The 20,518-nt window shown below is 40.3% G+C and overlaps 1 protein-coding gene across 1 annotated transcript in view; it reads left to right on the forward strand.

Moving 5' to 3' along the window:
• The window catches only part of UGGT2 (UDP-glucose glycoprotein glucosyltransferase 2), a 250,653-nt gene that overhangs the window by 152,117 nt on the left and 78,018 nt on the right, over positions 1 to 20,518 (forward strand). The window contains exons 24-29 of the mRNA XM_063425741.1: positions 102 to 197; positions 2,214 to 2,316; positions 3,644 to 3,723; positions 7,827 to 8,016; positions 9,182 to 9,340; positions 10,921 to 11,006. Coding sequence (XP_063281811.1) covers positions 102 to 197; positions 2,214 to 2,316; positions 3,644 to 3,723; positions 7,827 to 8,016; positions 9,182 to 9,340; positions 10,921 to 11,006 — 714 coding nt within the window. The remainder of the gene's footprint in view (positions 1 to 101; positions 198 to 2,213; positions 2,317 to 3,643; positions 3,724 to 7,826; positions 8,017 to 9,181; positions 9,341 to 10,920; positions 11,007 to 20,518) is intronic.

Raw genomic sequence — 20,518 nt, forward strand, 5'->3', positions numbered from 1 at the left:
TTCTCTTAATTCCTTTTTTAAATATATATATATATATATATATATATATATTTTTTTATTTATTTTTTTAAGAAAATATCTTATTGTTCTCTTTCTTTAAGTTCAAGTGATTTGATTATGAAGATAGATTCCCTTCTATCATCAATGCCAAAAGGAGAATCCAGGCAAGATATAAGGTTCATGAAGCAGAAAAACAGGTAGGAAACCTAACAAAAGTCATTTTGCTGCCGATGGAAAGTAAAGGGAATTCAAAACTGCTCTGTAATTTTTCTTTTTTTTTTTGTTGTTGTTGCTTCTGGCATGCTCAAAATACTTTCCCCCTGGGAAGCCACACTTTTTATAATAATTATTTTTAAAAGTCATACACAAGGAAAAGTAGGCACTACTAGCCTCCACAGGCTTGAGCAAATCCTGTAATTTGTGCATGCCTTCGATAGCAGAGCCCTGAAAGAATAACTGACGAAACCATCACAAATGAAAAAAAATAATAATTTGCAGCAGTTCCAAGGCACAAATGGTTGTGGGGGATATTAAGAGGTCTAGTGTTTAGGAAGCCATAGGCTCAAAAATGGGGAGGTGCTAATATACATCAGCTTTAAATATATGAGGGAGCGAAAAGAATGGGGCAGCGCTATATAACAGAATAAAAGGCAGCAGACCTAAAAAGGGAAATTCTCTCCAAGAACCTTTGAAAATGGTAAAATAGACAAAAATATAGGGTGCGCCAGAAAATAATATGGAGACTAAATAAGGAACAGGGAATAAAATAGGTGTATGAAAAACAGATGCCCTAAAACAGTGGCAGATGTAACAAAGTAAAGTCTTAAGGATAAAAAATAGTCACATGGCTATAGCACTGACCAAAATTACAATTCACATTGTTATGTTGGCCATTTTTATTTATTCATTTCTTATGCATTATTGTATGGACTACACGCTATAATAGCAATATAAGATTCAATTGTTTCACACATTTATGTGGATCCTCCTTCGTGGGACTAACAAGAAGATTCCAGATTTCAGTGGCATCTCAACCACCTCTTCTAACCTGTTGGAGAGAGTGTTCTGCTTAGGTTGATAACTCTGTGTTGGATTAATTCTCCTTTAGACAAGTTGGGGAAACCAAACTTCTAGTTCTGAAAAAAGTCTTAAATACTTTGATTTGTTTACTTGAGAAAAGGTGGTGTCTTAAATGGGATATGATTACAATCATAAGACAAATATATGCAGGGCCAGTACAAACCACTCTGTGGCAACTTGTTCAGTAATAGGACTGTACAAATGACCAGATGTCACTCATTTAGACTACCTGTGGTAGAAGATTAGGTTCTTTACAGTACCTTAATAGCAACAAATATGGAGGTTTCCCTTTTTAAAGATGTTATTTACATATTTTAAAATAATGTGTGGATTATTTTGGGAAAAATACAATATATTCATTATTCAAGGATATAAAAAAAAAAAAAATATGTATAGAAGCAGCTTTTTGATCCAGGTAGAAATCTGGCCTTCATTTTGGAGTCAAGGAGGATCTTTTCCCATTTTGTAGCAAAATTGAAGATCTTTGCAAATTGGGTGTTTTTCCTTCTTTTGACTGACCAACAGATTCAGAGATGTTTGAAAGACTGAACTAGATGGACTTGAGTCTTTTTACAGAAAGATTCTGATCTAGTTCTTGGTCATAGGATAAGTATAATATGAGTTTTTTGGGTGCAGGATTTTTTAAGGAGTGGATTAATTCTGACCGATGTATAATAATTATTAACATTTGGCCTGGTGTATCTGACTTCTCTGTTAATGTGTATGGTATGTGTTTTACATGCAAAGTAGTGAAGTTGCCAAGTATTTGTGGTTATACTGTGTATCTGACATTAACAGATTAGTTTGATTTTGATGCCACATTTCCCATCAATAAGGAATATTATTCTAATAATCCTATCCTAAAATGTAGGGTGTTTTCGAACATGATACGAGATTGAGGTGAGCTTACATAATGAGATTTAGCTGTATTGAGAAGGTGAATTATTAGCCATTTTTGCTTTTTGTGATTGGCATTGTATGGTGAGGAAATATGAATAGAAGAAATGGATAGTAAGAATTTATTATGGATTCTTTTCAAACTATTTTTATTGAACAATATTTTAAAAGAACATATTTCACATTAATTTGGTATATTATTGCTTCTGAGATCAGTTTTTCTTTTTTCTTTCTAGTGTGCTAAAAGTTGAACCTCCGGAATCTGGCCCATTCTTTGATGTCATGGCAGTTGTTGATCCTCTTTCTAAAGAAGCACAGAAGATGTCTCATTTCTTAATTGTATGTTAAATCTTTTCAAGATCTTGTTATGATTTATATGTTGCGCTGCCTCTAGAGTCGCTGATTTAAAATAGAAAGTAATTAAAACAATCCTCAGCATGCCAGGGTTTAAAATATGGGGCTCAAAGCGGCTCCAATATTACTATAAGCAAGGTTTAATACCATGTTGCAAATGGGGACAAGTCTGCTAAACAGTGAGGAGCCAGCATGGGTAAGACTTGAGGGTTTGTAGAGGCTTATACACCTGGAAGGAATATATGCGTGAATGAATCCCTGATGAAGTATAAGGGAAAGCTGAGATTCAAGCAGTATATTCTATAGTTTAATACTTTAGGTTGTCTTCTTGTAAAAAAAATATATACATGTGAAGGGTTGTTCAGGGATTCCTGACAGAAATCAGTATTAAAAAAAAAGGTTTGGAAATAGCAAAGGGCTACTTGTACTTATTGCCCTATAGTTTGCAAAAAAAAAAAAACTACGAACATGTTAACATTGGGTATTTCTAAACTCAGGACAACATTTTGAAACTATTTAGCACAGGCGTTTTTTGGCAGTTGTAGATGCGTAACAGATTTTGGGGGTCAAAGTTAGAAAAGTGTGTTTCTTTACATTTTTTCATCATATTTTATAATTTATTTTAAAGTAAATTATGTGATATGATGAAAATAATGGTTTCTTTAGGAAGACCATTTAATGGCGAGAAAAACGGTATATAATATGTGCTGGTACAGTAAATGAGTAAGAGGAAAATTACAGTTAATCACAAACACAGCAGAAATGTAAAAACAGCCTTAACAGCCTTAAAACTGGTCCTTAACAGTAAGAAAATTGAAAAAAGTTCTGGACACTAAGGGGTTAAAGGAATACTATAAGGTCAGGAACACAAACATGTATTCATGACCCTATAGTGTTAAAACCACCATTTAGGTGGCTTGTCCCACCCTTATCCCCCTTAAAACTTACCTTATTTCCACTCAGCTGGTGCTTACCCGCCCCTGATCCGCCTTCTTGGCTGACATCAACAGAATTTATGATTTTAGCCATCAAATGGTTTCCAGTAGTAAACTTTGCATAAAGCTTTGTGAAAAGCACTGGTTTAAAATAATACATCAAAAACATTCAGCCAATTATTTGTCCAAATTCTAACTGGGATCAGCTTTAGTAAATATGAGAATTGCAATTTCAATCAGAATCTGGTCATTTTCACCAGATTTTGTCCATCCAGTCTTTAGTAAATAGACTCCACAATGTCTGACTTGCATTCCTTTTATTCTGTGTTTAATCTGAATATACAATGTGTATTTATTTAAATTATGCTCTCTTTCAGATTCTGGGTCGATTAGTAAATATGAAGTTGACCATGTTCATGAATTGTAAATCCAAACTCTCAGAAATGCCTTTAAAAAGGTATTTTTTATACGCCTATTTTCCACTAGGTTTTACTGTTTATTGATGGTATTTGGTTATTAGCCTTACTAGTGGAGACATGTGTAAATGACAGCTATTCAGAATATATTGATTCTTGCATAGAAAGATATGAAAATGTGTTTTTTAATATTAAGTTGTTTATTTACCATGTTGTCACTGTGACATTTCACATTTTATTGTTTTATGTAAGTTACATCTTACTTGTAATCATTCTTTCTTTGATACTTTATATGAGTGGGTTACTACTACAGGATGCATAGATAGATGCACTGTTTTACATACAGTTGTGCTCAAAAGATTGCATACACTGGCAGAAATTGTGACATTGATTTTGAAAATATGAATGATCATGCAAATAAAAATGTATTTTATTGAAGGATAGTGACCATATGAAGCCATTTATTAGCACATAGTTGTCTTATTCCTTCTTAAATCATAATGATAACAGAAATCATCCAAATGGCCCTGATTAAAAGTTTACATAACCTTCACAAAGTATGATAGAGAAGGCCTTCCTATCCACAACCACCACCTAAAAAAACAGACACGTACTAGCATGGCACTCAGACCTAAACTCCACGTACACCACTAAGCAATGGCACAAGGCCTATACTGCACACAATGGTAAAACGGTCTGTCTCTCCCATTTGGAACAAATGAGAAACTGCAATATAGATGGTAAATGGTGCCCAATAGACTAGCAAAGATATACCCCAATACTTCAGCTAGCTGCTGGAGATGCCACACTGAGAGAGGAACTATGTTCCATGACTGGTGGATGTGCACATGCATTAGACTATACTGGAAAGAAGTCGAGCAGATGCTCTCAGTCACACTGAAATCACCATTTACACTTCAGCCGGACTTGGGACTACTGTTCCTAACCTTAGGCAGAATACGATGATACTTGAACAAAAATGAGCTGCATAGTCAATAGACATGTGCACCAATGAAATTTTCGTTTTCTAGGAAAGATTTCGTTTTAAATAAAAATTTCATTCGTTTTCGGATGAAAATCGTTAAAAATGTGTTGGTTTCCATCCATTAGGACGAAAACAGCACTGCGCGTGCACCAAAAAAAAAAAAAAACAAGAAGGGAGCCGGCATCTCTACCATCCCTCCTCCCGCATTAAAATCCATGGGGGTCACTATGACCCCCATATTAATAAATGGGAGGTTAAATCCTCCTGAATGCCCCTACTCGCGGCATTGCTTAGGCGATATGCCCCTACTCGCGGCAATAGGGAGGATTTAATTTCCCTGTTATCAATATGGGGGTCAGAGTGTCCCCCATATTTATTTATAATTAGTGTGTAATAACAGTGAGCAGCCACTGGCTGCTCGCTGTTTAGGTATAGAATTTTTATATTTATACAATGTATTGTAATGTATCTTCTATTCTACACTGTGTGGACAGTGTGACTTACAGGGGAAGATAAGATGCCATTTTTTTTTGTCTCTTACAGTTACAGGTACCTCTGACCTGTGTTTAGATTTGATTTAGTGTGTTTTTACTCCGTGCTGTGGGGGTTAATTATTCTATTTAAGTGTCACAAAGATTAAATATTTTGGTTTTCAGTTTAACTCCTGGATGTCATTGTGTCTCAGGGCTCTTTTGATCACTGAAAACAATCTCGGACACCTGTGATAATTAGATTGCCAGTTGAGCCCAATTTAAGGAAAAACTACTAAAGGAGGGTGTTCCACATTATTAAGCAGAGCACCATTTTCATGCAATATGGGAAAGAAAAAGGATCTCTCTGCTGCCGAAAAGAGTGAAATAGTTCAATGCCTTGGACCAGGTATGAAAACATTAGATATTTCACGAAAACGTAAGCGTGATTATCGCACTATTAAGAGATTTGTGGCTGATTCAGAGCACAGATGGGTTCATGCAAATAAAGGCACATTGAGGAAGATTTCTGCCAGATCCATGCATCGGATCAAAAGAGCAGCTGCTAAAATACCATTACATAGCAGCAAACAGATATTTGAAGCTGCGGGTGCCTCTGGAGTCCCACAGACATCGAGGTGTAGAGTCCTCCAGAGTCTTGCAACTGTGCATAAACCTTCTATTCGGCCACCACTAACCAATGCTCACAAGCAGAAACGGCTGCATTGGGCAGAAAAATACATGAAGACTAATTTTCAAACAGTCCTGTTCACTGATAAGTGCCGTGCAACCCTTGATGGTCCAGATGGATGGAGTAGTGGATGGTTGGTGGACGGCCACCCTGTTCCAACAAGGCTGCGACGTCAGCAAGGCGGTGGTGGAGTCATGTTTTTGGCCGGAATCTTGAGAAGAGAGCTGGTCGGCCCCTTTAGCGTCCTCGAAGATGTAAAGATGACCTCTGCAAAGTATGTGGAGTTTCTGACTGACGACTTTCTTCCCTGGTACAGAAGGAAGAACTACGCTTTCCGTAATAAAATCATCTTCATGCATGACAATGCACCATCTCATGCTACAAAGAATACCTCTGCATCAATGGCTGCTATGGGGATAAAAGGAGAGAAAGTCATGGTGTGGCATCCATCCTCCCCTGACTCAATCCTATTGAGAACCTTTGGAGCATCCTCAAGCAAAAGATCTATGAGGGTGGGAGGCAGTTTACATCCAAACAGCAGCTCTGGGAGGCTATTCTGACATCTTGCAAACAAATTCAAGCAGAAACTTTCCAAAAACTTACAAGTTCAATGGATGCAAGACTTGTGAAGCTGCTATCAAATAAGGGGTCCTATGTTAAAATGTTTAAAAAGTTAAAATGTTGTTATAAGTTTTATTGAAATAGCTTTTGATTTGAGTAAATATGCTGCAAACACAACAAATGTCAATTTTCAGTTCTTTGCAACCTCTAAAGTATTTTGAAACTTACTGTGCGTAATAATTTGGAACAGTGCATTGTAAGTGTTTTATGTTTAAAAAATACTGTTATCTTTAGGAGGTTTGTTCTATAAAATGTCAATTGTACTCTTAATAGTTGATAACATAAGAATTATGCTGACTGTTATTTACATCAATTATTTAGGTAAATGAGAAAAATATCATTTGCATAATAATTTGGAACAGGGTGTAGAGCTTTATGGTAACAACCATAAGCGCTATGTTTGGAGATGGGTCAACAAGGCCTATAGTGAAAAGAATAGCATCTTCACCGTGAAGCAAGGTGATGGCTCACTGATTTTTTTGGGGGGGGAGTGGTAGGGGGGGTGAACTCTAAAGGCACAGGAAATCTTGTGAAAATTGATGGCAAGATGAATGACCCCAAGCACAAGGCTAAGTTGACCCTTTCAATAGTTACAGCAGAAAAAAATGTAAAGGTCTGGAGTGGCCATCAACGTCTCATGACCTTAATATCACCGAGCCACTCTGGGGAGATCTGAAACGTGCGGTTCATGCAAGACGACTAAAGACTTTGCAAGATCTGGACGCATTTTGCCAAGACAAGTGGGCAGTTTTACCATCTGCAAGAATTAGGGGCCTCATAGACAACTATTACAAAAGACTGCACGCTGTCATTCATGCTAAAGGTGGCATTACACAGTATTAAGAACTAAGAGTCTGCAGACTTTTGAACAGGGGGCATTTCATTTTTTCCTTAATTGCCATGTTTTATTTTATGATTGTGCTATTCGGTTATAACCTACCGTTGAATATGAATTCCATAAGAAATAAAAAAAAAAAAAAAACTTGTTTTTCCTGCTCACTCATGTTTTCTTTAAAAATGGTACCTATTTTACCAATTGTCCAAGGGTATGGAAACTTTTGAGCACAACTGTAGATTATCGGCCCACTGGTCTCCTTTGACGTGTGTATATATAAGTTGAATGGGCCACTACTTGATAAGCTTAAAAAATGCTGTTTATAGGAAAAAAATTTATACATATATTTCAACAGGCCTAAAAAGTTACTCACCACTGTAGCCTGTTGGGTTCCTGAATCACCAAGGATCAATTTTCACTGATTGTGGGCTAGTGAGGGAGTGGATATGTTTATAATTATTTATACTATAAAGATCAACTATATTTAGGATTAGATATATACATTATAATTGTTGTTAAAATAATTATTGTATTTGTTGTAGTTTTTACCGTCTTGTGCTTGAGTCGGAGCCAGCTTTTTTGAAGGATGACAGTCTTTCTCCCGGACCATCAGCAAAGTTTCTGGATATGCCTGAATCTCCCCTCTTCACTCTCAATATGATCACTCCAGAAAGCTGGCTGGTTGAAGCAGTGCATAGTTCATGTGATCTTGATAACATCCATTTGGAAGATGTAAGTGAACAGAAATTGTTCTAATTTATTGCATCCTTCTTATACTTACTCTGCTTTTCTTAAACTAATAAGAAAAGTAGATTGTTGTGGCATCTTATATTTAAACAATGTATCAAATATGTTATATAATTAGTATTTTTGGGGATCATGTCAGTGAAAATCAGGAACGCTAACTGGTCAGCAATACCTTGTGTTGACTTGCATTTCAAAGCTGCTGTTGAGATTGGTCAGTGTTTAGTGTCAACAAAAGAAGTACAATTCAGGTGGGTAACAGTCTCCTTTCAGTTGCTACTTTGCCTCTTTTAAGATAATCAATTTTTGTGAACTCAGTCCCATCCAGTGCTTATCATAGCGAAGCATTCAGAACCTACACCAAATGCACGGCAGTCATTGTTTTCCACCATTTAATGCTTCTCACAGAGAAGCATTAATCAAATTTTGCGTTATCATACTGGACGTGGTGATACAAAACATGAGGGCCATAGTTTTTTAAGATTTTCAGGAAGAAGTTCTACTAGTGGTTTGCGCTATTGGTAATTTCTTATTAGGCCCCACTCGTTATTGAGCAAATTAAGCTAAAACTTACCTGGAATTTTGGGACTCCTCAAAGAGAAGCATTTGATTAGACCTTTCTCACAGGTTCTGAGTGCATGCACACACTTGGAGCCAGTGAGGGGAGACAGGTATGGATGGGGGAAAAGATGGCTTTATTTAAATACTAAAAAGAAAAATTTCATTTACAAAACTGATTGAGATGGGAAAGGAAAGAAGAAAGATTAAATTTCCCCTTTCCAGGAAAACTGCCTGTAAGGGAGAAGATGACCACATCAGTCGCCAGCACTCTGTGCACACATACGACAGATGCTGTCTGTTCTATTTATGCTGCAGTCACAAGTAGGGCAAATCTTAGATGGCAAGTGGGATCTAAAACTACTTTCAAGTAAGAGGGAAAGGGCACAGTCTTCTAGGTGTAGTCATGTTTAAAAACTGTCAAAAGAAACTTTAAAAACTCATTATAATCTATATATTACAACCATACCTTGTTATGTTGCTTGTACTGTCTTTTTGTGTTTTCTGTTGCTGTATTTGACAAAAATACTAGCATGGTGTGCTGTTTTTTGTTAAAATGTTTGAAACATTAATAGTATTATGATGATTCTTATAGATAGATGGAGTCGTCACTGCAAATTATGAATTGGAATATTTGTTGCTGGAAGGACACTGCTTTGATGTATCTACAGGACAACCACCCAGAGGGCTGCAATTCACCTTGGGCACAAAAAATGTTCCTGTTATTGTTGATACTATAGTCATGGCCAATCTAGTAAGAAATAATTCTGATGGAATACTCTATGTATGCAGGTTGTTCAAAATGTGTATAGTTCTTCAAGTGTTCCTGCAAGTCTACTCCAACAGTGTAGCAGATAACACCTAATCTTGATTTAAAGTCATTTTGCCCACTAAGCATTTAATTATACCTAGTGTAAACTAGCATTTTGCATACATCGTTAATTTCTCTCTCTTCAACTTCACCCTGAGCATCTATCTTATCCATCAATGTACCTCACTTCTCTAACCCTCCCATCCGTCTTATGCTTCCCTATCGCTCCCATCCCTCTGACCCTCCCATCCCTCTGAACCTTCCATGACCCTCCCATCCCTCTGATCCTTTCCTGACCCTCCCTTCCCTGACCCTCCCTTCCCTCTGATCCTTTCCTGACCCTCCCTTCCCTGACTCTCCCGTCCCTCTGATGCTTCCCCGACCCTCCCGTCCCTCTGATGCTTCCCTGACTATCCCATCTCTCTGATCCTTCCTGACCCTCCCATCTCTCTGATCCTTCCTGACACTCCCATCCTTCTTCTGATTCTTCCTGACACTCCCGTCCTTCTTCTGATCCTTCCCGACACTCCCATCCTTCTTCTGATCCTTCCTGACACTCCCATTCCTCTGATCCTTCCCCAACCCTCCCATCCCTCTCGCATTCCTCTGATCCTTCCCCGTCCCTCCCACCCTTCTTATACTTGCCTCACCCTCCCACCATTCTTATTCTTGCCTTATCCTCCCACCATTTTTAACCTTCCCTAACCTATAAGGATAACTGTGGGATAATATAGTAAAAATTATATTTTGACAAACCCCCAAACCTTCCTTACCCTCTCCTAACCCCACCCACATTTCTTACTCTCCCCTAACCCTCCCACCCTTCATTCCTATTTTGATATTTTTTTGATATTGACATTTTATTTATTGGATATTTTTGATATGTTAATATATTGAAAAAATAATAATTTGAAAAGCTTCTGTAAAATTATTAAATCAAGAAAATTGTTGGCTACGACAACTATTTGTCTTAAGGTTTTATTTTGCTTGCTATGTTAAAGGAACACTATAGAGTCAGGAACTCAAACATGTATTTCTGACCCTATAGTGTTTAACGGACTATGCAGACAACCTGGCCCACCTTAGAAAAGTCGGTTCTGATGATCTTAGTCACGGTGGAGCCAAATGCCTCACTGGCCAATCAGCATCTCCTCGTAGGGATGCATTCAATCAATGCATCTCTATTGGAAAGTTTAGCAGACACTGAACCTCAGTGCTGCATATTGTGTACCCCTAGGAGGCTGTAATGTAAACACTGCCTTTTCTATGAAACAGCAAAAAGCCTGCAGGGACTGACTATACTCATCACAACAACTACATTAATCTGCAGTTGTTCTGGTGACTATAGTCTGCCTTTAATACACATACCCCAATTCTGAGTTGGACGTAATTGTACTTTTGTTTTTACTCTGGTTAACAACATTTAAAAAAAAAAAAACAACTAATATATACATAAGAGAATATGGAATTGGCAATCTGTATTCTTTTTAATTTTTTTTGTTAAAGTTATTTTGTTTTTATAGGGGTATTTCCAACTGAAGGCCAATCCAGGTGCATGGACATTACAACTACGTAAAGGAAGATCTGAGGAGATCTATCATTTATTTTCGTAAGTTAAATGTTGTCAAAAACTAGGTAGTGCTTGCTCATGGGCGAATATATTAACAATATAACTATCATAATCAGCACAGCTACAGGTTATGAGAGTTCACATTTAGTATTTTAAAGTGTATCTGTAATTTTATACTGGTTTTGCATTATTTTTATATTAAAACCTATGAAAAGATAATGCCGATAATCTAGGACTCCTATTTGTGCAAGAGTGATGATTGGACAATTGGGTCAAAGCATCTGCAAATCGGCAAGTCTTGCGGAGTGTTTCTAGTATGCAGGGGTTAGTACCTACCAAACGTGGTGCAAAGATGGACAACCAGTAAACCAATTACAAGGTCTTGGGTGCTCATAGGGAGCGAATGCTAGTATGTCCAATCCCACAGAATGTTTGGACATAATTGTAGATTATGCTAGCTTTAGTGTACCTATAATCTTAATTTTATTAATGACAGGAGGCGAGTATTTGCTTAAGTCTCTCTTTACTAGAACTCCACAGCAGCACAGAAAACAACCAATCAGAAAAAAGTTAGGTACTATAAAACTCCCCTCCCCATGCATCATTTCCTCTTTCAAGCTGCGACAAAACAGAATAAAAGGCAGAGAACATCATGGGGAAGAAACGAAGTCCTAGATACGATGAATATAACGATGTCCACCATCCAAGTGTAACCGTCAAACTAGATAGTGTAGATGGACTGTAAACTGAAACGAGAGAAAAACAGAATCGAACAGGTTGATTATCCAATGAAATGTACTCTGAATAAACATGTAGGTACCCAACGTAGCAACAAAATTAACCTAATATATAAATATCCCAACCCTACTTATGGAAAAAAACACAGACATAAGGAACAAGCGACAGGTAGCAGAGACAACAAACAGAGTTGCATACTTACCTGATAATCTAAACTATAACCTTAAACAAGGGAGGGACAAGAATGGGTGGGAAATACTCGCCTCCTGTCATTAATAAAATTAAGATTATAGGTACACTAAAGCTAGCATAATCTACAATTTTATAACATGACAGGAGGCTTCGTATTTGCTGTTTCAACGCTCAGTTCACCAAACCAACGCTGTTTGTGTCGCTGGTAATATTCCAGGAAATATCAGAGTAATCCTAATTGGACCTTCCCAATACGATAGATGACAGCCGACGGGTCAAAGAAGATGCCAACCGACGAAGAATCTCAGATACGGAAAAAAAAGCACCATCCGCCGGTAAATCCATTGTACGTGGTGTAGCAACCTGTTTCCTAGAAGTCGGTCCATGAGCTGGTAGGCTGACCTATTAGCCACATTCCTATAGTTGTATAACTTCGAAATCCGATCTAGGACCTAGGGTCGCGAGGAGAAAACTAACACCAAGTCTCAACTCATGACCCGTAAGGCGGCTCCTCCGATCGTGCCAGGGCCATTCGGCGATGCGGCCTTGCAGGGAGATCTCCAATTCCAAGGAATGCACCGAAGACCACCACCAAAATCGCAAAAGTAATCGAGGAGGAACTTCGTACCTTCCTGTTCCACCCGGTGGGGTGTCGCATCCGAGTATAAATTCATAATGCAGGCAATAGTGTGGACAAACCAGCCGCATACTAAGTGATTCCAATATTCCAAACGGACTGTGTAACTTCGGACGCCGTAGAGAAAAGGCTCCAAAGGACGTCCATTCAGGGTTCCGAACTGAACTTGGGTGGAGGAACGGTGGTCGACTATTCTGGGAATAAGGAATCCCAGAAATCTTCAAAGGAATGGAAAGTGAAAACAGGAACGCGGATTCCCATCCAGAAATGCCCCCGTCCCAGAGTGAAAGATGTTTGTGTAGGAGTCGTGGTATACCAGGTACCACCATAAGGTCTCGTAGGTCTCCTCGACGATAGTTGAAGAGTAGGGTAGCGCGAATCCAACAAAAACGGCTCCCGTGAGGAATAACTAGAGTATAGACGGAGGGTCCTCCATCCCCGAACCCTGATCACCAGGTATGCGTTTCGAGGAGACGGGGCAGTCCTGCCATCTTATCCCAAGATCTGATGACCGGGGAGGTCAAGACAAACCGGGTTTCCCGGTCTTACCATGTGAACCATACGTACGGTTTGTACCTTCAGAGCGGGTAATAGGCCCTCCTTAATCCTGTTACCCGAGCAAGGCAGAGCCCGTTTGCTCCATGTAGGTCCCCGTATCTCCTGCCACCTAAATATGGGAGAAAAACTGTCTGAGCAGTTGTTACAATGGTCTGGATATCCAAAAACAGAAAGCAATCCTCTGCTTTCTATGGTGCCGAATATACCCAAACCTGCACTCACATAATACCTGAGTTCCATCCGATAGGCGAACCATCTCCAGGAATGTGTATAAATAAGCGGGAGTCACCCCTCGTTATACCTCTGTGAGAATATCCCTCCATTGCAGGAGATAGACTAGAGGAATCCAGTCTAAATATGGATATCTTGCATGAACCAGGCAGTCCTCTATATCGGAACCAGTAGCACGGACGTCAGATCTACTTGAATGCAGGAGGGACGCCCCTCCATGTAGTCCTCGATGTCTTGCACAGGCACAAGCCAGTGTGATGAACAAACGGATGGCACCGTAGAGCGTCGAGAGTATGAGAGAGCCGCGCTCTCTACTAATGTGATCAAATAACGTGCTAACGTCCGGCTGATAGTCTGAGCGGGCCGTACCCGTAAATAACCAAACAGTAGAGTCTGCATCGGTGACCGTACCTCTCCATGAGCATGTTTCCTCCAAACATGACCCCTGTATCCAGCTCAGTCCCTGGCTGAGGGAGAGGGAGGGGTGCGCCCTCTAATAACAAATCAGTGCCCGGTTCCGTATCTGAGAGGGGTTCGCTCTCTGCTCCAGAAGATAAAATGTCCTCGGATCGAAGTGATGGAGGGCCGCACCCTCCTGTGATCCAAGCTAGAGTCCCTAGAGACTCAGGGTGACCAACTAAGGGTACACCAAATACGAGTATCAGCATAAGGCTGAGGGTAATCTACGGGAAAAACGATGGCAAAACTATCAACTGACCGTCCGGATCCCGTGCGCACGCGCGGGTTCCAGGCGGACCGTTGGTAGTCTGAGGAAAGCAGGAGACGTTCTCCGCAATCCACGAGCACCCGGGAGGTCGGAGGAGGTCAAGTAAGGCCTCTCGACGACCCGAGCAAAAGGAAAAGGAAGTCACGAAAAACGAAAAAGACAACAATAACGTAGGTATGAGTAAAAACGCAAATTCTATCTCAGCTAGAAGGCAAATAGCAGGCCGGAAGGCAAGACAAGTAAGACCCACTGCACAGGGCCAGAAGCTAACCTTACGCAGGAATAACTACCGATAGCTATATGGATACCGGGAGGCAGATACGGAGTTAGTTGATAAAGACAAGGAAAACACCGCGTTCTCCTGTAGGTGACTGAGTACCGGTCCTTGCCAGTGCAAGGTTCTCCTTTGAGATGTGCCGTCGCCGGACTGGCGCAAACCGCGGACGTGTGTCCGAGTCTTCGTAAGAAAACTTGCCCTTCAGGTCTGAGGTTTAGGGCCTTCACCCTACCTACCATATCCAGATGGCCGTATAAGGTGTCCTCTTGGATAGTATGGCAATGGTGCTTGTCCGGACACCTGCCTATTTCCGTGTCACTGGTGGGCACTGGCTTCTCCTCAGTGATATTCCCCCAGGCCCGCGGCCAAAAGGGGGTTCGGCACCAATAGAGCAGGCCCAGCAGGCCAAACTAATGGACACAGGATAGTTGGCCAAGCAAATAGGCACCGGCCTAGTAGGCCAGACAAATAGGCACCGACATAGGAGGCCAATAAATGGGGCACCGACCTAGCAGGCCGTTCTTATGGGCACAGACATAGCAGGCCGTTCTTATGGGCACAGACATAGCAGGCCAATCTTATGGGCACAGACACAGCAGGCCAATCTTATGGGCACAGACACAGCAGGCCAATCTTATGGGCACAGACACAGCAGGCCAATCTTATGGGCACAGACACAGCAGGCCAATCTTATGGGCACAGACACAGCAGGCCAATCTTATGGGCACAGACATAGCAGGCCAATCTTATGGGCACAGACATAGCAGGCCGTTCTTATGGACACAGACATAGCAGGCCGTTCTTATGGACACAGACATAGCAGGCCGTTCTTATGGGCACAGACATAGTAGGCCGTTCTTATGGGCACAGACATAGCAGGCCGTTCTTATGGGCACAGACATAGCAGGCCGTTCTTATGGGCACAGACATAGCAGGCCGTTCTTATGGGCACAGACATAGCAGGCCGTTCTTATGGGCACAGACATAGCAGGCCGTTCTTATGGGCACAGACATAGCAGGCCATTCTTATGGGCACAGACATAGCAGGCCGTTCTTATGGGCACAGACATAGCAGGCCGTTCTAATGGGCACAGTTATAGCAGGCCGCTTGAATGGGCACAGACGTAGCAGGCCAATCCTGGGTTGCGGATCATTATTATATTATCATAACATGGTATTTATATAGCGCCATTCTATTCCGCAGCGCTTTACAAGGGTATCGCGGGTAGAGGTCCCTAGAAATCGTAGATCCTCAGGGCATCCTGTGACATAGGACCCCTACACACCAACCCTTTTAGACAGTGTAATGCCGTGTGAATAACAGGACCAGGCAGTCCCTAAATGCCCAGCAGGCAAAATAGTGGTATACCAGCCGTAGCACATACAGGCTGAACCTGGTCCAGTGATGATAGTGCTCATGAATCACGACATACAGCGTGATTAATTTAAAACTGAGAAGGCATGCACATGAAGCTGCAGACCTGTTTGAGAATTCGTCACCAGTATATGTCCCACCAGCATGCCATCTGAAAAGAAATAGAGTCAGCATAGACTGGTCTCTCATATCAATCTGAGCCAGAGATAGGTCTGCTTAGCTTTTTAAATACGCCCAGGATAGTGAGTATCTTACTAGAGTAGTCTGGTCTCTGTCTCCATGGATGGACCATGTACATAAATACCGAAGCATAGGGACTGGTGGTTAACCATAATTTTGCAATATAAAAATTTCACGTGTCCTTGCATCATATAGATCCAACAAAAGATGATCCACGTGTTCCTTCAGCCAGCACAACACAACAGACTGATGTCTTGCTATACAGGGGATTTGAACTCATGGATGAAAATCCCCAGTGCAAGTCTGTAACCACTGAGCCACCATACATGTGCTTAGGCTATATCTAATAGGAGGTAGATAATAAGAGGAGAGTAGTGAAGAAAACAATGGACACATACCTTAGTGCAAAAAAGAAAGTCACATCAATGAAAGCATACAAATACCATGCAGAAAATATGCAAAGTGAGAATCCAAGAGAAAAGCCTGGAATAATCACTTACAAATATCAATGTGAACTAAAATATGAATGTAGTCCAGATACTCACAGAAATAGTGAGCTACCTGACTTCTGGCTCTGTATGTGCCCTGTTACAGAGCCAGACCCCAGTGGGGAAGAAAAACTCTGTGTCCGACCACCCTGGGAGGAAGAGGGGGCGCGTTTAGCAGGCGCACCCTCCTCTATCTGGTCGGATGCACGTGGATCCAGGGGGGAGCCGCATGGCGAGGTGGCCATGTGCGTGAGCGATCCGGGCCGCCGGGTACTCGCGCCTGACCGCGAGATACCCCGCGCGCCGGCAGACTCACCCTGGAGCACGGGGAATCAGAGGAGTTAGCCAAAAGCTAGTCTCCTGGAACCCCAAGCTAAGCGTCCATAGTCCGCGGTGAGGGTTAACCGCGGGGTGTTAGAGAGTGGGGTTGGGAGAAGAACGAAGGGGTTAACTGCCTGAATCCCTGGGAAACACCCCACAAAAAACACCACAATGAGAGGGGGCCACCCCAAGGAAACAGGGAAGCCCAGAGACAGTAACAAAGGGGGGGGGTATTAACCCCAAAACCACACAATATGAAAAAATAACCAAACAAAAACATAAAATAAATAGCTAGATATAGGAAGAAAAGTACAAACAAATATAATATACAAGATGTATATATAAAAAAATAAATAAATACATATATAAATATATAATATGAAAAATAAAATATAAAATATAAAAAATATAAATCCATAAAAAAATATAATATGATCACTAGAGTAACAAATATAAATAATAGATAAGTCAATCAAATCCCAGAGCCACCAACTAATAATAGCAGGAGGCAGAGGTACTCTGACCTGTACTGATGCGGAGCAGCAAAGAAAGAGGAAATGATGCATGGGGAGGGGAGTTTTATAGTACCTAACTTTTTTCTGATTGGTTGTTTTCTGTGCTGCTGTGGAGTTCTAGTAAAGAGAGACTTAAGCAAATACGAAGCCTCCTGTCATGTTATAAAATTCAGTTCACCGGAAGCAATTTTTTTTCCAACTCTGTTTATTAATTAAAAAGTGGAAGAGGGGGAGAAATTAAAGAATTCAGGGGGGAAAAAAGGTGCACTGGATAAATTATCTAACTGCTATGCTTCCAATTTGTCTTTTATCGCCCAAATTTTAATTAAGTCCCATCACACCACAATTTGCTCTTTAATGAATAAATCAGATAGGTTAGAGGGTACAATTGAGATTAAAAAAAAAAAAAATCATATTATATGTAAAATGACACTAAGAAGTTGAAAACAACCATTCTTAATTTCAAATCTCCGATTAGGAAATAAATCACCCAGAAGGCAGACATGTATACATGCTTACCAATACATTTTTGAAAGCCATGCCTTTTTCCAACATTGTACAGATATACTATTCATTGTTGAAAGCAGTAAGAAACAGCAATACTGTTTCATGTGGGTAAAAGATAATTATTTGTCGTTGTTACTCAATTGGCTATAGAGAATGCCAATATATCTGTGTTCCACTCTGGGCAGTCAAATCAATGAACAGTTAAAAACTGCATTCATCCTAAAGATCATAACAATGAACTAGACCAAAACGTAGGAACATTTTAATCCACAATACAGCAGCTAATGATGAAACGCTATAAAAGTTTAATGTACTGATGTATGAGAAAATTTACACTTTAAAAATATCAGTGTAATGGGAACTCTTGCGGAAATAATTTCATCAAGGCAATTTATGACAAAAGGCATTTAGTGTCAGGACAAAGGTAAGATGACTGTCAATTAACAGACCATAGACCAGAGGTGAAAGCTGAATAACGGCCAACTTCTGCCTATAATTTTCATATTAAATATTTACGGTCTTCCATTGAACATGTTTAAGGTGGAAAGAAAATTTACTTTTAAACGATATAAAGCACATTTTCTAAGAATGCTTGTACCTTCTGTTTCATTCTCCCTGTTAGAGTGAAGGATTAAAAAGTATAGTGCTCTGCAGGTTTTACCTGAATATTGCTAAATTATATAAATGTATCTGCATTGTGCATAGTATGGTTGTAAGCACCCTTAGAATATACAATAACAGCACATCCCAAACAGAATTATAATATATATTCTTCGCTACTAGCCTCTGTTAATATTTTTATTTCAACTACTTGTTCTCAACTATCCCCATTCTATGATTGTAAAGCGCAGCGGAATATATTTTTTGCCATATAAATAATTATAGGTATATACTGATCAGCCACAACATTTAAAACCACCTGCCTGATATCGTGTAGGCATCTTCATGCTGCCAAAACCGCCTTGATGCGTTGATATATGGACTCCACAAGACCTCTGAATGTGTCCTGTGGTATCTGGTACCAAGACATTAACAGCAGATCCTTTAAGTCATGCAAGTTGTGAGGTGGCACCTCTATGGATAGAATTTCTTGTTCCAGTACATCCCACAGATCTCAATTGTATTAGAATCTGGAGGCCAAAGCAATTCCTTGAACTTTTTGTCATGTTCCTCAAGCCATTCCTGAACAATTTTTGCAGTGTGGCAGTGCACATTATCCTGCTGAAAGAGGCCACTGCTATCATGGAACACCATTGACATGAGTGTATGTGATCTGCAATAATTTCTAGGTAGGTGGTACATGTCAAAGTGACATCCACTTGGATCATGCACCCTAGGTTTTCCAGCAAAACATTGCCCAGCTCATAACACTGCCTCTGACAGCCTGCCTTCTTATCATGCATCCTTAGTTCATCCTGCTGTCATCTCTTATCTAGGTAAACCATGCACAAACACACAACTGTCTACCTCAGATTAAAGAAAACATGATTCATCAGACCAGGCTGCCTTCTTCCATTGCTTCCTGGTCCAGTTCTGACAATCAGGTCCCCATAGAAGGAGCAGTTGACAAGTGTCATTATGGGAACTCTGACCAGTTTGCAGCTACACAACCCCATCCTTGACATTGTCTTCTGACACTGTTCTGGGTGCCTTAGTTTTTTGATGATATAGGGCAAGGATTGCTAACCTTGGCACTAAGGTGTTTCTAATCTCCATTCTAATGATGCTCAGCTAGCTTTAATGCTAGATCTAATTAGTCAGAAAACTTTTTTTTTTTTTTTTTTTTTTCAGGGTCTAACTGTTTAAGGACCAGTGCTTTTTTGAGAGGCAACATGCTTGTGTTTAAGGCCTGTTTGGTACTTTTGCCATGTATTCATTCCACCACTATTTCCCCCTTCTATTTAAGTACCTATTACTTATTATATATCATTGTTTAAATGAGAAATAAGGCTTTCTTTTTTTATACTCTATATCAGGGGTAGGCAACCTTTTAGCAGCACTGTGCCGATATAGGATTGTGATTTCCCGTAGCGTGCTGGTCCTATTTTTTTATAAATCGAGGTGTGTGTGCTGCCGTATTCTGCTTGTGTTATTTGTACTGTAATTGCTTTGTATCGTTGTATTTGTGCGTATATATGCAGGGCTGTCTTTATTAATGACTGGACCCTGGGCAAAGCATTTGCTTAGGGCCCCCTGGACCTTGTCCCCCCTTCCCAGGCATGCAATCACGTCCTCCACCTCAACACAGTGGCGGACCTAAAGTAGAGAGGTGCAAGAATTCTTGGCAGTCTCCCTGTTGCACGGGTGATTAAAAGGTAGATCCCCATCTGTTGTGCAACTCCAGAAATGCATTGACAGCTGGGGCTCTACCATTTACTCATGTTTGCAGGTCTGTATTTAGCACTAAGCAGTTTTTGTGTGTTTTTGTGGAATATGTTTGTATGTGGTGTTGGCGTGATTGCAAGCACACACACACACACACAGATATACTGACACACACAGAGACATACTGACATACACACAGACATGCTGTCATGCAAACATACTGACACACGCACACAGATATGCTGACACAGATATACTGACACACAAATAGACATGCTGACATACAAACATACTGACACACACACAGATATACTGACCCAGATATACTGACACACACACAGACATACTGACACACACAAAGACATACTGACACATACTGACACACAAACATACTGACACACACAGATATGACACACACACAAACATACTGACACACACACACTGACAGACATACTGACACAGACATACACTTTAAAACTC

This window comes from Pelobates fuscus, chromosome 1, assembly GCF_036172605.1.
Source record: "Pelobates fuscus isolate aPelFus1 chromosome 1, aPelFus1.pri, whole genome shotgun sequence".
Taxonomy (NCBI): Eukaryota; Metazoa; Chordata; class Amphibia; order Anura; family Pelobatidae; genus Pelobates; species Pelobates fuscus.